Below are 16,499 nucleotides of genomic sequence, written 5' to 3'. Positions count from 1 at the left end.
TACATAAAATTTCAACATGAACACCAACATACTGTTTATAACTTTAAGCAGTAATAAAAAGGAAAGAACAATTTCTCCATCTGTGTACACTAAGACTGATTACAAAGAGATGAGTCCTGACTTTGAGGGTTACTGGTTGTGAGTCCTTGCCTACTGAAGAAGGCTGAGCTGAGGCTGGCAGGAAGTCTCCAGTCTCATGCTCCAGAAGAATCAGAAAATTACAGATCAAAATCTTTCCCCTGCTGCAGTCAGAATCAGAGCTTACCCTGTCTTTAGGTGTAACCATCAAAAAGGATGTAAATTTATTGTATTGTAAGCAGCCCTCATTTACTCCAGTAAAACTTACTCCTCTTCACAAATATTTGCTTTTTTGCCCAATATAAATAATAGTAACTCTAATAATGGGAACAGTTTACCTCAAAAAGCAGCTTCTCTCTCTCTCCCCCCCTTCCTCATCCCCTCAAAAAAGACTGCTTAGTGATGGTCAGCAGCTGTAAACCTCAGGCAGTCTTAAAATCCATTCTTTGACTTGAAGAGTGCAGTGAGATTCTGGATATTCTCCAGTATTTAGTTTTGTTCTTCTAAGAGAAGCCTGAGAGAATTCTGATTATTAATTTTTCTCTGACCTAGTAAGAGCTAAAATTGCCTTCTGATCCCTCTCTGTATATACTTTTGCAGTGAAGCTTTGAAGTGGCATCTACTTTCTGCCAAGACACAAACCACTGCCTTTTCCTTCACAGCAAAACATTGCAGAGGAGAGAAACCCTTGAGATGTTGACATTTTTGTTTGTTTTTCCTTGCTTTTGAAAGCCCTCTAGGCAAAAAGCATGCAGCCAGTGCCCAAAGAATAGACTTTGTGAGATAAAGTGTGGAAAATACGTTGCTAAAGGGAAAAATTCCAACCATCATTCCCACACTGGAACAGATATTAACATCTAACATTTAAACATCCCTAATTTTTTGATGTTTGTGGTGTTTTCTGTTTATGAACATCTTTCAGTTGCTCCTAGGACAAAAAGCGGTCCGTGGCACACATCCTGGCAAGGCCGTAGCAAGAACCTATTTCAAAGAGCCTATTGAAAACCCAGAGAAAGTAATGAGAGTTCCTTCCAATAGCCCACGTTCTGTCTTAGGAGAAACCCTTTCTTCAGCTGCCTGTGGACTGACCACGCTGAAGCCCTGCTATGAGAACTGGCAATAAATGAGGGTCACTGTCCTCTCTCCCATGGTCCCAGGCCAGGAAATGGGCTTCCTGCATGTAAGAGGCAGGCACATACACAGCCCCCACTTGGTAATGTAAATACACCTCTGATTCACTAGTGTGAGGAAGAGGATATCCTGTAGGATTTTTATTTTGAACGGAAGTCTTTGCATTTCCTTCTCAAGTTAGATAAGCAAGTTACTTCTGCCGTGTCACTAAGCAAGCAACGAGGAGCAACTTTCCATGAAAACGCATCTTCTCAGTCTCCACTGGTCCTGGGTCTATTTCCTCAAGAAATATGGGGAATACTATTTTTATTCATCCCTGAAATTACCATCTAAGGCAGGATGAATGCAATTCAAACTACTTCTCAATTCATGTTGCAGCCTCACATGAGGCACGTACACAAACATAAGTGATCCCATGTAGTTTAAAAGCAAATCAGTGTCTTGAGGGACCACAACATCATGAACAAGACCAGAAAATTAAGTAGAAGTGAGTATCTAAGGCACTTCTGAAAATATTGACCTTAATTTCTTTGTGCTTTATTTCCTGCTTTTGTAAAAGAAATATGAACACATGCTCTGCCTTGTTATTATAAGAATTGATGCATCATGCTCTTGCAAGTCTGGATTCAGGCCCTTGGAAGACAGACAGTACAACATAAGAAATGCTGTCTTTAATATGAAATCACCAGATATTAGTTTTTAAAAAAATAACTGAAAAATGATACATGCATTATTATTTAATGGCATAGCAATTTAACACATGCTAATAGGTTGTGAAAGTTTAGGGAATCTCTGTATACACAGCTTGTGCATGGTCATTACTCTGAAGAACTTGTTGCATATAAAATCACATACCTGTCCAGGAGAAGCTGCAGAACATTCAGGAGTCATTAACTAGAAATAGCTTTGCTTTAATAATAAGTACTGGGAAAAGTGTAAAAAATGGTACTGGGAAAGCTGAAGGAAGCGGGAAGCAATGAAGGAGATATCAGACTGAGGGGATTTAGTTTTGATTGCAGTAGCAGAATAAATTGTGGGGGGGGTTGTTGCAGGGTATGTGGGAAAATTGAAAAAAAAAAAAAGAAGAATTTGAAGATCTCAGCAATCTGTTCAAAACTTCAGCTGTCATCTGGAGTGACAAAGACACCAGAGAAAATGGCTTCTTTTTCCTTTTTGTGTAAATAAAGTTTGTTTTAAAAGTTTCACTGTCAAACCATAGAGCTCCTTGCTGTAACTGTCAGGGATTGGTATGGGTTAAAAATGTCAAGCATTGTACTTCCAAGAGTTCAGGGGAGCCTGCTGAAAACCCTTTAGGAGACTAGTGTTGGTTTTATGGCCCAAAGCCTTGGAAGACAGTAGATAGAGGGCCTGCACTGTGGCAATGAATCTAAAGAGCTCACAGAAGCTCACTGGATTCTATTAGACTCAAGTTTAGGAAACCACATCATCAAATGTTTGAATCCCAAACCAGAAGTTTGGGATTTTTGTAGAGAAAGTTTGGCTAGAGCAGTGACACAAAGACACACAAACACATATATGCAGAGTGGCATTCAGTTTCACTAAACATGGATGTCTACAGCCACTTCAGATGCCCCACGGTTTTGGAGCTGTCTGCACAGGGATGACAAATATGATATCAAACCTCCTGGGAGAGCAGCCAGGACACCCCAGTGCATCTCAGGCGGCCCCAAACAACTATGTTTGGCTAACTAAATCCCAGCCTTCAATATCCCTCTTTTTCAGACAGAATATAATTCAATCACAGCACTTGATTTCAGGCCATTCTTCCAGCCTTGTCAGTGAGGAAGTGAAGGGGCAGAGCAGCCTCTATGAAGGCAGGGGTTGCAGAGCTGATCCTCATTCTTCTGCTGGGCATGGCTACATCTGCTTCTCCCCCAAACTTCTGTCCCCACGAAGGCAAGGTTTTTTTCATAATTCAAGTCACTGACTACCAGGAGGACTACCAGGAGAGTTTTTCCAATATATTTGAGGATATGTATGGTAAAGAAATCAGCTGTGTATTTTAGGTGATGGGTTCAAGACAGAAGGTGAATAAGGTTCAGTTTTCCCTTGACAAGGATCAAACTGGTTTTCTGTATGTCAAATACCATGCCTAAATAATCCCTGCCATCTAACAAGTTCAAAGAGCTTTTAAAATATTATCCTGGAAAACCATCACAGTGTTTTCTGTTATTTGCCACCAAAGGGTCACAGACATACCTGCTGACGTTTCTCTGAATTTGTCACTGGTCTTCTTTTTCCGCCATTTCCAAGGTTTAAAGATTTTGCCAATGTTGGAGAGTTTGCCCTTCCTCTTGAAGGGGGGAGTTTGGGATCCAGGGGCTGGTCCATCTGAGTTAGCAATTGAAGCCTTGTCCAAACCATCAACTATATAAAGGAAAGAAATAAAAATAACTGAAGGATGGAAAACAAAATAGTACCCAACAGCTAAACTCCTCCACTACCAGATTGCAACAGGCTGTGTGTGCATAGCCATGGACTTTTCCTGTTCCAGAAGGCAGCCTTAGGCTTCACTGCTTCTCAGCACCTCAGCTGCTTCTGTCCAGAACTTGCTTCTCATGATGGTCATCTGGTGTATTTGCACAGTCTGGTGGTTTTCTATCACTACAGGAGAATTTCTTTCAACATATGTTTGGGTGACTTTTTCCCAATCCTTGGTCAAGTTGCATAATTAGCTATCACCACATAGAAAACAAAACCCTTGCAATGTGAAAACATAAACTATTTCTTCTGGGTAAAATGAATCCCTTCTTAAACAAACTCTAAAGATAACTGTTCTGGCAGTGGAATGGGAACAGGTCTGTTTGATATCCCTGGTAATCAGTCCTTCCCAGCACAGCCTGCCATGAGTCAGGCTTCTTATTAACAAAGGTTATTTAACAATAAGCTTTTGAACTGAAGCCAAAACTTAAAGAAGGATTTCTTTTCTGCAAAAACATATAGATTGATATGAAAGCCCATACTTAGCATCCATGGCCAAACTTTGAGTTTCATGAACCAAATTAAGACTTATCCCACAACATGCTGTAGCATACAGTTAAAATAAACTACCCTAAGAAATCTACTATTACTTATTTCTGTTCAAGAATTCAGGTTTCTTAAAGCCTTCCATTTATAGTCTTTCTAACTATATTCTAAAAGTGTTCTAACAAAGACTTCCAATGTGCTGAGTTTTACTCCTGTGAGCAATGAAGTAACTGCCATTACCTAAGACAAAAAATTAATAATGGGCTTAACTGTTTGTGGCATATAGGCTCTGTAATTGCTTTCATTCATCTGAACATTCTAATTATAACCAATTCAGAACAGAGTTGATGCCACTCTGAACAGTAGTAATGATAATCATAGATCATTAAATCAGAAATGCTATTTAAATAAAGAAATATCAATGTCCCCATTTTACAGATGGAAAATATGAGGCACAAAATTGTTAAGTGCTTAATTTTATGTTTGCCAAATAGCTTCCTGAATCCTGGTCCTGTGTCCTAGCTGCTCAAAAGATACACATTCAGCCACATAACATCATGGTGCAATCTTATTATTCTGTTTCTCAGACAAATGACATTTAATGAGTCCTATATTTGTCCTAGGCTTTAAATTGATCCAGGATGCTAAAAAAAAAAAAAATCTTTTCTGTTAGAAAGCTGATGTAAGGCAAACAGAGTCCAAGAAACTTTATTTCCAATGTTTTGAAATAAAGTACTGGGAAGAAAGATTTATTGTATAACTTCATTGAAGTCTATGAAGCTAAAACTAGCAATAAACTTCCTCACCTGGGTGCCCTGGAGAACAAGGTGAACCTTAGAGAGGTTTCAAAGGAGTCTGCCTTAAAATGAAGCAGCTACTCCCCCACACACCCTGAGAAGCCAGGTGAGAGGTGGGGGGATGAGAAGATCACCAAAGGCAGTGAGCAGCTCTGCAGAGAGGTACAGGGCAGCACAAGAAGCCCTGCAGGGGCTGCCTTGCCCGAAATTAGAGATTTCACTTTTGTCCAAGCTTACAGGCATTGCCTATGGCGTGCAGTCCTCTATGGAATACAGAAGCCTCTGCTGGACACTGTGGATCTAAGTGAGAATTACAGTTATTTGAAGTGCATTTACAAAGACAAGAGAGCAAAATTTATCTTTGCAATTCCAGCTGACATAAGAAGGGATGAAGGCCACGGTTTGCAGCCAGGAAAAGTCAGATAAGAGGTAAGGAAGACACCACCAGGAGTTGGGTAGTGCAGCACTGGAACAGGTTCTGGGAAGATCTGAAGGCTCAGCCATGCAAACCTCCAAAGCTCCTTCTGGGGCTGACCTCACCTACTGTCAGGACCAGCTCTGAGCAACCTCCTGACTCCCTCCCAGCTGAGATTCCCATGGTGCTAAGGGATGTGGAAACCCGGTTTCTCTGTGAAATCAGCACTAGTAAATCCAAATACTCAGAAGTGAGACCAGGATCTCTTGGCTCTAGAGTTTTGTCCTGGGACAGGAGCCAGGCATTGTCTCACTGGCAGAAGCAGTGAGATACCAGCTCAGCAGAGTGAGAGGATACCCACCCTTGAGGCAGCAGGACAAAACCCATGCTCTTCTCTCCAGTGGCTCAGAAAGGCTGGGCTACTGGTGTGAAGAGCCTGCATCCTGGTGATAGACAGCATAGTCTTACAAGCACCAGAATGCTGATCTTTTCAAATCCTCCTGAGTCATGGCATACAGCCAATTGCAGGAGACCACTTTCACAAAAACCTCATCTAGTTGGTTTTTTTTGCCCTGTGCCTACCAGTAGAAATGGAGGAGGATTAGAGCTCCAACAGCTCCCCACAGAGAAATACAGATTTGCATCGGTCCCTGCTCTGCCTTCTGCTGAAAACTGCTAACTCCAATACAATGATATTCATCCTAGCTACAGAAATCTGTCTGCTTCAAACTGAGCAAATACATGAAATTCATGGACAATAATTCTATTCAGGAAGACTGAAACTTTTGAAAACAGATGTCAACATTAATTCCTTCAGACAATAAAAGGCAAGGAGTTGATTTATCTAGTGAGTTCAAAATTGGGAATTTACTAATCCATGGACCTTGTACCAATTTCCCCATTTAAAATATGTATTTGAAAAGAAGGAATAAACATAGCCAGATATCACAGACTAACTTTAGAAATAATATAAATAAAGTAATATGTCTAGAAAAAATAACTCATTTATATTCAAAAGCATATATATTATGTGTACACATATATATTCACAAGCTAGCACATTTTAGCAATTAATAAACTACTTAGAAAAAACCCCACAATTTCAGCAATGACATTTCAGAGCATTTATGGAAAGATCTTTACAAAAGTTATTACTCCTCTTGTTTGAAGCACTCCACAGGAAGCTGATGCTTCAGATGCACACTATTTGCTTTACAGGTCATGCACTCCTTAAGAATAAAGTGGTATGTTTTTCACCTCAGAGAACTTATCTACCTTCTATTAATCACTGTAAACATCATACATATTCACTGAGGGGAAAAGAAACATCTTAGCTTGCCTAGGTTTAAAGGAGCTTGCTGACTTGTGTTACTCCTTTATTTTTATGTATAGTGTCTTGATGCACCTTCGAAAAGCCAGTGAGTCACTTCATTGCCCTTCAATAAACATTTTTAATAACTTTAACACTTATGGCAATAGTACCTGCATAGTTTACATGACCATATTCCAGTCCTTTGCCCTAGGTGAAGACTTTCCAGCTGCAGGATCAGCTAGGTGCACAAGAAAGACAAGAAGTGAGGATATGGATCCTGCACGTTGATGTCACATGAAGAGGAGATCTCGCTGCAAAAGGCCAACAACAAGGCTAGCGGAGACACTGCAAAGCCAAATTGTGCCACGTGGGCTGCCAATTAGATGAAAAGTACAAAAAGGACAGCCTCTCCTCAAGCTTGTAGGCAGCCAGAGATTAGATCAGTCTGTGGATGACCCTGACTTTCCTACAAATGTTTAGAGATGCCTGAACATGTCTTATCCCAGGAAGGCTACTTGCAATAAGCAGCACTGATCTCTGTAGCTGCTGAGGAGACACTTTACTGCTGTGAATGATCTCCAGAGATGCTGTGTGGCTGAGGCAGGCATGTGAAACCATCACAGTTTTCCCAGGGCATGGTACACTTCAGCACTAAGATGTCAGCACTGGCAAAAGCTAAGACTTTCTTCAGATAAGGATTTACAACTGACTTTATAAGAGCAGAATGCAACAGAAGAACAACCCACCAGATCATTTCAAGCAAGTCTAATGTAAATTCCTGTGAAGTAAATAGTGTGTTTCTGCTGGTTCTAGGCCTTGTGATCTGGAATGCAAAAAGACCATTTTTAAAAACTTTGACTTAAAGAAGTTAATGATCAAAAGAAAAGAACACTATACTTATGGCATTAGATGTTCTGTATTTTTTACTTCTGTATATTTTTTCTCTTGGCAGGGAAAATGAGAAGCCAGCAGAAGAACCTAACCTGCACTCCCCTCACCAGCACCTTTCTACACGACTGATCTGATCCAATCCTACTGGGGCACTGGCATATATTTAAGGGATTCTTTCGCACATCAGGGCTGTTAAGTACAAGACAGTACCAGCAGAATATCAAGATCTTTTCTTTCCACCACCATGCTGCACCTTTTATGCTTCAATCCCTTCTCTCACCCACATCAGCCGAGGCTCACCCACCTGTACTGCAATTCTGCTCTGGATCCTTGTCATACTGCAAGGTTAAGAGTGGCAAGATGAAGGAAAAGTCCTCCTCCTATTAATGAACAACATAACCAAGCGGGGAAAAGTCACATAATCAAGTGCTCCACTGGTATCAAGGCACTGAGATAGCACTGGTGCCTAACACTTTCACTACCAATAGTTCTCTTGCAGTGTTGCCATGGTATCACCACATCACTTAAAGCATGTGAGGAAAACCTTTTCATCCTGTCAGAACACAGGTGACTCAGAGTATTGCCACATCTAACCATGAATGAATTGAGAAATGCAGCACAAGATGCCTTGGCCCCAATTCAGAGTTCCCTTACATGTGGATTTGGATACCATTTCTGTGCTTATTAATTACCAGTTAGCTAGTACAACTTTTTTTCCTCTTCCTCTCACTGCACCCTGCTGCCTTGCAGGGATGTGCTGCAAAAGTCATCTTGGTTTATTGAGACCTCAAAACCTCTTCTGACAACGATATGATTTTCTATACCACCTTGCTAGAGGGCATAAAGTTGGAAATCATGTTTTTTATGCCAGAAAAATGAACATGTTTTTGCAGCTGCCTATTATCCCCAATTAGGAGTAAGTCATCAACTTGCTATACAGTATAAGCTGCTTATTCCTTGAGCTTACTGGCAAACTTCAAGACTTTGCGTGATAAAAGGCTTGACATAGTCATTAAAAATCAGAAGTCATTCTGACACTATAAATGTAATTTTCAATAAGTATTTCAAATTATTATTTTTCCTGACCTGAATCTGATGCGAAATTTTTTCTTCTTTCTCACATTTTTGTTTTGAGGGTGATTTTGTTTTGTTTTTTGTTGGTGGGTTTTTTAATCTACTTGGAAGGGAAAAAAAAAATGCAGCTAATCCATGGTGGATAAACTGGTAAATGGGAGAGATATAATCTACCTCCCGGCAGCACAATGAATTGGCATCTGCATGCTTTTGCCTTGCCATACATCTGGAGTTTAACTCTGGAGAATCTCTGTCGTGAGCTAATTGACTTGATTGTGTTTTAATTAAATGAAAGGAAAAAGCTGAAGTTCAAACGTGGGCGGCAGACTGGTAATTTCCATATGGAACTGCCAATATTGCCAAATGTTAATCGGACCTCCTGCTGGCAATGAGCTAAACAGGCTGGGTAGTGGCTACTTCGTAGGGATGCTGGCTGCTGCCCTGGAAGAGCCAGAGGGAATCCTCCTAGGATAACCACAGGGATGGAAATGACAGCCTGAATACCTTCAGGTTTCTACAAGGATACAAATGCCTTTAGGGTTGCTGGAATCACACTTGGATCAGCAGTGCCAAAGTCCAGAAAGGGCTTCAAGTCTGAACCCTGCAACTCCCACTGCTTCCAGAAGCAAAATATTACCTTGCTGCAGAAAGTCAAACCTGGCAAGAGTGGAAAAGTCAGCTCAGAAGACCACATTCTGTTCTGCCTCTGATGAGCCCCTACCTAAGCTCTACAAAAAGCACAGGTACTGCTACACAGGCACTTCAGAGGAAAAGAGGGAAGCCTGTGCTTCCCTGAAAGTCATAGCATGGATGCTCAGGGCTCCACATTTCCAAGAGCTGTGTGGCTGAGGGATGCTCAGACACACTGTTCTGTTCTGCAGTGTGGAGAAAAGGAGTATGACCAGAGTTAGAAACAATGATGTATCTATTCTAGTTCTCACTTTCTTGGCTGTACACCTGGGATTAACTGGCTGAAGGCCTGGAAAAGCTTGTTTAGCTATCTGTCTCTTAGGCAGAATGCCCTAGTCCTACAAGACACTGATCCCCAGTAAGCAAGCAGGGGACCTGACCTGGGCTTCCTACTAGTTACACAAGAAAAAGGATATAAAATAAGGGTTAACTTTAAGGCTTGACACATGCTTGCTGCATCACTGGGGTAGAGTGGAAAAAATGTTGCTTTTTTTCCCTGGTCACAATAACCACCTCAACTTAAGTGCTATTGGATGGTTTGCCAGGTTACAGGCTATCATTGCCACAAGTTGTCTCTCGCTAGTGCATCCCAAATGCACATAACACACTTGTAACATCCGGCTTCAGCGTTACTCCACAATATAGTTTTCACTCCCACGGGGTTAATTCTACAGAATAAAAAAGCAAAGTTACGATTGTAGGACCCTCTGTAGAGACACTAGAAATACCAAAGGCAACACAGCCAGTCAGGACTACCCAGCCTCTAAATTACACTTCCCATGCAGGAACCTCATGGTTCAGAGCTCGTCTGCTCCATCTACACTGGCATCTGAGCTGGGTGTGTTCTACAGCGCATTGAGCACTGCAGACACACCTCTACAATCACACTCCCTCTTCTCAACTGTTTCTTATATCAAAACACATCAGGGATTCTCCTAAGTCCTGGAAAAAAATAAAGATCTGACCTACACTTGCAATATGCCCACAGACATGTGTTTGTAAATTAATTGTTTACATTTTGGCAACATGTGATCCTTATTGGAATAGCTACACAACTTCTTTCTTCTCTTCAGTAACATGTTTAACTTCCACACTTCCAGCTTCCTGAAGAAGGAACAAGCAAATGCTCAGCCATCCTGTTACACAGGTTTGAAAGCAATCTGGCTGAAAATCTTCTTGCTACCTCCTCTCTCACCCTGGACACAGCTGGCTCCAACCAGAAGGAAAAGGATCATAGGTTTAATTCAGGTTGCTTATTCTTTTTTTTTTCTCAACCCCAATACTTGAGAAAAAAATCAGCAAATGGAAAGTTTCCAGACAGTTACATTTTCCAGATATATGAAACATCATATCAAAGGTCAAAGCAACTCCTCCACAAAAACGGGGGGGGGAAACCCAGGCACAATAACAAAGATGTGGGAGGACAGAAAAAACAACTAAAAGCAGTGTACATAAAAGAGCAACCAAACTACTTTGAGCAACTGAGCTGCTAATTGAAAATTAATGCTTCTTGTGTCTGAATATTAAGGGATAAATCTCCTTGGAGTACAATGGTATATATTTCTATTCACATTTTAAATATTTTTTGGATGATTTTGTAATGTCACCTAATAGTAAGCTGCATGTACTCATCTTAGTAAATTCTGTTGATATTTTAAAACCACATCTGAAAAGCAGAACTGCAAAACTGGAAATATTTCTTTACTGACTTTTCTTGGCATAGCCTTGATATGGGGGAGAAACATAATTGTAATAAATTTACAACAAATCTTTTTAGCTGCAGGCAAGTGGTAACTCTCCCCAGCAAATATTGGCTACAAGTGTGAAAATAAACTGAAGTACCTGTGGCCCCTCTCCTGTGTGGTGATAAAGAGGAATTAAAAGCAACCACCTTTGTAGTAGTTAATAGGTGTATTATACCAATGCTGAGATAAAACTGGGTGAGGAGAGTCACAGTGAAGCCTGGTTTTCACCTCCCCAGCAGCAATTTACTCTATCTGCCTCAAACAGGCCAGGAGCCCCTGGATGGCTGGTTTTAGCAGCAGCACCTGCTAAGGCAAGGGAAGGCAGGGAAAGATCTCCAGTGCCACCTGACTGACAGGAAAGATGGGGTGGTAGGTGTGCCACACCCTCAGGTGGCCCCAGCTACTCTCTGTCTACTCTGAGTCAAAAACCTAGCAAGACAGTAAAAGCATGGCCAAAGTTACTCTGGGATGCTTATAGCTCCTCTCCTCTCCATCCCTAAGCCAGCTTGAGGCTGTCACAGGTCTCAGCTGGCTGGCTTTCTGGAGCTGTACATCAGCCCTAAGGAGATGCTGCAGGATGTTAGGAGATTACTCTGCTAACTCACCTACTCTGCATCATTGGCTAAAGGACTCAGCTGCTGATCCCTCTCAGCCATGCCTCTGATACACCTGGAAAGACAGAGGCACTTCCCTGCACATCTCTGGCAGTGTCCCCAGAAGACATCACCACTGCAGGAGGAGGCAGGACACAGGTACAGCTTTACAGAGATGCTGCCCACACTAGTGGGCTTCCAGTCATCTCAGCCTGTGTTTTTGCACCACCACAATAGAAACCTTAGCTGAACCACCAGCCACGCTGGTGACCATTTGTAAGGCTGCACGTAATCACTGCACTGAGACAAAAGAAAAATAGCCTTTGTCTGGGCTTCTAAAACCGAGTCAGCTCCTTCTACTGAGCTGGAGCGTGTAGCATTGAGCTGGGGCAGGAACAGAACAGGAGTGAAGGCGAGAGAGGTCTGTGAAGAGAGGGAAGACTTCTGCCAGGAAGTGATCACCTGAGCTCACTGCCAACAGGTGTGAGAGATGCTCTGATGCCTGCAACACATCCAGTGCTGAAGCAATGACCACCTGAAGGGCTAACATCATCAGCTGTTCTCTTCAGCATGAAAAAGGTGAGAAACACACTCCAACTCATTCCAGACCATCCAGTGCCCTTGCCAAACACAATTCTGTATGAATATTACACTTGTTTTTCCCTTTATTATCACTATCTTTAACCAAATCTTGCACAATTAACACGCTTATATATCTGAAAGCAGGTCTGCTTTTGTGAGCTCTCATCCCAATGCTTCCCCACTCTTAAGTACTATGACAAGAAGTTCCTGATCTATGAATAACAGAACATTTACATACCCAAAAGCTTAGGAGCAATTTGATCAGCCATGTAATTAAATGCCTGGGACAGGACAGTCCAGAGCTCATTGTGCTGCCTTTCAAGAGCAACATTTTCTTCTATACTGGCACTGCTTCAACACCTCTTTTTCTGGTACAGGAAACAGCATATTGCACTTGTCCAAATGTGTGCAAGTCAACCTCAAAGCAAATAGTCTCTCTCTCTGACCTTGCTGGCCTCAGAATCCTGCCAGGGAGGTCAAGAACGCTTTTAAGCCCAACCAGCAAATTTCTGATTGTTGCTGTCATTGCAAATATTTGTACAGGCTTTTAGCTCTGCCGTCTTTGTAGAGAGAACTGTGTTTATTTTTAAGTTCGGTTTTTAGCTGCCTTTAAAATGCTCGTATTTGTTGCTGGATACCAACTTGAATAAACAATAATAGTAAAATTCCAAAATACTCAGAACAACCTATTAATGATTAAACAGAGTCTTCTTAGTCAAAATACTAATTTGCCAACTCTAAAACTACAGCCTGTAAAAATAATTCATATCATTCTGTATGTATAATATCATAATTCTTAATACAGTCTAAGTCATCTTCTTTGCTATGAGGAAAAGTGAGTTGGCAAGTTGCATCATGCTTCATTACCCTCTCCATCCCCAGCCACACAGCCAACAGCTGTTTTATTCCCTGTAACTTGTTCTTTACTAGGGCCAAGGTGGGGAAAATCAGGCACAAATTGACATATTTGTCATATGGCAGCCCAGTTGCCCTTCTTTTGCCAGCTTAAACTCAGACATTCAGGGGCATGTTCATGTCAAAGGATGAGTCTGTGCAACTGTGATGGGATTCAGTTTTACTTTAAAAAACAGTGTGTAAAAAACACAATCAAGAAACAGTAATTCCATGAAGCAAGGTGATGGCACTGTAAATCACTACAGCAAAACCCAGCAGAATTGTAGTACCATCTTCATGAAGGTTTGAGGCTGTATTCATAGATTTATTTTTTTTTTTACTTCAGTCTTTCCATGGAATCAGTGTTTATGGAAGTGAGGTGCTGGTAATAAAAAAAACAAACCTGTAGTTGGAACAAATTACAAATGAGAAAGCTGCTGTCCTTCAGCTTATTGCATTGGGATGCTGGGCTGGAGCCTGCCCTGTTCACAGTGCACGCAGGTGCTTGTCACTTGTGGAGGTAGGGCTGGAAACCAGGATCACACTTCCCTGTGGGACAGCCAGCAGCACTCTCCTTTTAGATCCAGGCACCAGCCCAGGACTAACCAGCACATCAAGTACTCCTGGGAGGGAAAAGGGCTAAAGAAAGGAGCTTGTTGAAGCTTCAGTTGGGGAGACATCATCTTCTTGTCAGAGAAGGCACTAAAAATATGCTTTGCTCTCCCAGCGGATTCTTCCCTTAGGGGAAAACAACTACTCTGTAAGAGCATCAGCATGGCAGATACATAATTGATACCTTCATTTCCCCACTTGCTTGTTCCTGATGTATTTGAGACCTCCGCTTCTCCTCTGCTCTCTGTTAATAATGAATGATTGCATTATTGCAATGCTTAAAGAGGGCTGGCCATAGATCAGAACCTCTTTGTTTAAAGTGCGTATGGACAAACACCAAAAAGACCATTCTTGTTTCAGCTCCAGGAATAAAATGAAGGACAATAGCTTGAAACACAGATTTCTGATTTTTCAGTGACACCTGCTCAGTTGTTGCATTTAAAAATCATTTTTAGCTGTCCACAAGCCCCTATGAGTTTTTTTGCAGCATGTCCCTTTCTAACTTTCCCATTCAGACACTGGCATTTTAAGCAATCATAAAATATATCTTTGCCCTCTGTAGGCTAAAACAAAATGCCAACTTCAACTTCAATGTGCCAGTTTAAACTGAACTGCTTTAGCTAGAGTTGGATGAGCATCCCTTGAGCTGGAAAGCAAGGACCAATGGAAAAAATTCCAGCCCCCATCTCCTCTCCACCAGTGCATTCCAGCACTATACTACCACATGGCCTAACAATATTCATTCAGTACTCAGCTCCAGCACACAGAGCTTTAAAGAGCAAAGAGGAAATGCCTGTTTGCCTGTCAGGGGCACCTGAGCCCACCCAGTTATTCCAGCATTCATCAATACATTGCTGTGCAGGAAAACCATTCCTTTTTCTAAGTGGAATTAGGAGTTAGTAGTCACCATAGCCCAGTGAAACATTTTAAGCCTTCCAATTACCATTAAGATGCATTCAGGCTGATTGTGAATCAGATAATCTATTGATTTATTTACTTTGTACAAAACCCAATACAGACCACAAGAATAACTTAGCCTATTTTAGCCAGATTAATGCGGACAGACGTCACTCCAACTATGGAATGACACACTTAATTGTCTTTTGCATTTTCTTTAAGAATGTCTTTAAACCTTTAAAAAAATGTAGCTTTAATTTAAAAAATGTTTTTATTGTTCCTTATTTATTTAGAGGCTATGTGACCCTTGAGTAATTACAAGCTGGGATACAAAACACTGACATGAATTACTTAAAAAACCAAATGAAACAGAAGCTGTTCTAGCAATTATCAGGTTCCTTTAGTTTCATGATTACAAGTGCCATGACCTTGTTGATACAGACGAATTGAGTACAAAAGCTTTACTATTTAGCCATGTGCTGATGACTGCCATAATAAGAACTTGACTGAAATGAAATAGGTGGTGCAAAAAAACCCAAATATGACTGGCAATACCTGGACCTATTGCTAGCAACTCCAAGCAGCACTGGAAATTCCAAATCCTTACAAATAAAATATGTCCAGCATCAGTCTTCACCAAATTCATCTTTGGCATTATTTAAGATCTTTAAAGTTTTCTTTTTTAAACTGCTACCAAATGTTTTCCTAGAGAGGGAACATTATGTGACGGAGCACACACCTGTTTCCATCAGTCCCTGGGAAAGCGAGCCATTTCTTAGGAAAGCCCACAGGAATACTCCAGAAATTCCTGCTTGCAATTTCTGCCTGACTCGACTGTTTCTCATCCTGGGCTTTCTACAACTCACCCAGCTGCTGATGCACGCGACAAGGGAGAGAAAGGGCTATTTATCTGCTTAGCCAACGATGAATCAACACATGGACAAAATGTCCCTCAAAGGAATGAGCAATCACTGTTTCCACTGGTGGTACTTCCAGAGAGTGTCTCCAAGAGTTTGCCCAGAGGTGAGCAGTCCATCCTGGCAGGCAGGGCTTGCTTGGGTCTCTGCTCTTCCCATGCAGCAGCCCCCAAAATTACATTGCTGCAGGGATCCAAGGAGGGAAAGGAAAGCAGAGATCCCACAGGTGATGGATGACCTTTTCCCCATGCCCAGTGGGCACAGAAGGAACACTGAAGCCCTGGAAACCCCGTCCCTGAGCCCCTCTGCAAGGCACAATGTGTTCACAGCCACTCCCCAGCATTACTTTGAAACCTGTTGAGCTCCAATCTCAACTGAAGGAGCAGAGGGCCTTCCTGCAACCCCTGGCAATTTACCTCCCTCAGAAAATACCTCCTGAAAACTTCTATACCATACTGAAAAAAAACTGCCTTGTAACTCCACCTCCAGTGAAAATTGCTTTCTGTAAGAACAAGTTTTGAAAGAGAAAGGTTAGTAATTATTCTTTAAAAGAACACCTTCAAGCAGCTTACAAATAAATGATGGCAACCTTGTTGAGCTTAGCAAGAAGCTGTGACATTTTGGAAACTAAAAGAAGTGATAAAGATTTCAGTCATTTTGCTTGCCTGGAAAAAGGTTTACAATTTCCCTTAAACCTCACTCCCACTTTTGCTAACATTCAAGTACTTGGCACACATACTCAACATTTTTAGACCCTGTACTTACTTTTCACCCTAGCTGGATGCTGAACTTTGGGAGAGAGTGGTAATTTTAACACCAGGAGAGACCCAAAAAGGGACTGGTGCATTACACCATGCAACTCCTTGCCATGAAGAAGCATTGT

General features: G+C 41.5%; 1 protein-coding gene across 4 annotated transcripts in view; it reads right to left on the bottom strand.

Moving 5' to 3' along the window:
* The window catches only part of PHACTR2 (phosphatase and actin regulator 2), a 128,328-nt gene that overhangs the window by 41,569 nt on the left and 70,260 nt on the right, over nucleotides 1-16,499 (bottom strand). For 3 of the 4 annotated variants that reach the window (XM_014263606.2, XM_014263608.2, XM_014263609.2), the window contains exon 2: nucleotides 3,430-3,597. In XM_014263606.2, the coding sequence (XP_014119081.1) occupies nucleotides 3,430-3,597 (168 nt within the window). Of the gene's footprint in view, nucleotides 1-3,429; nucleotides 3,598-16,381; nucleotides 16,466-16,499 lie in introns of those variants that run through there. The other variant, XM_088053314.1, reaches the window with a different exon arrangement.

Source organism: Pseudopodoces humilis, chromosome 3 (assembly GCF_049639895.1).
Source record: "Pseudopodoces humilis isolate 2021_Gansu_Grassland_sample_001 chromosome 3, ASM4963989v1, whole genome shotgun sequence".
NCBI lineage: Eukaryota > Metazoa > Chordata > Aves > Passeriformes > Paridae > Pseudopodoces > Pseudopodoces humilis.
The sequence above is the reverse complement of the archived record's forward strand: the minus strand, read 5'-3'. Positions and strand labels throughout refer to the sequence as shown.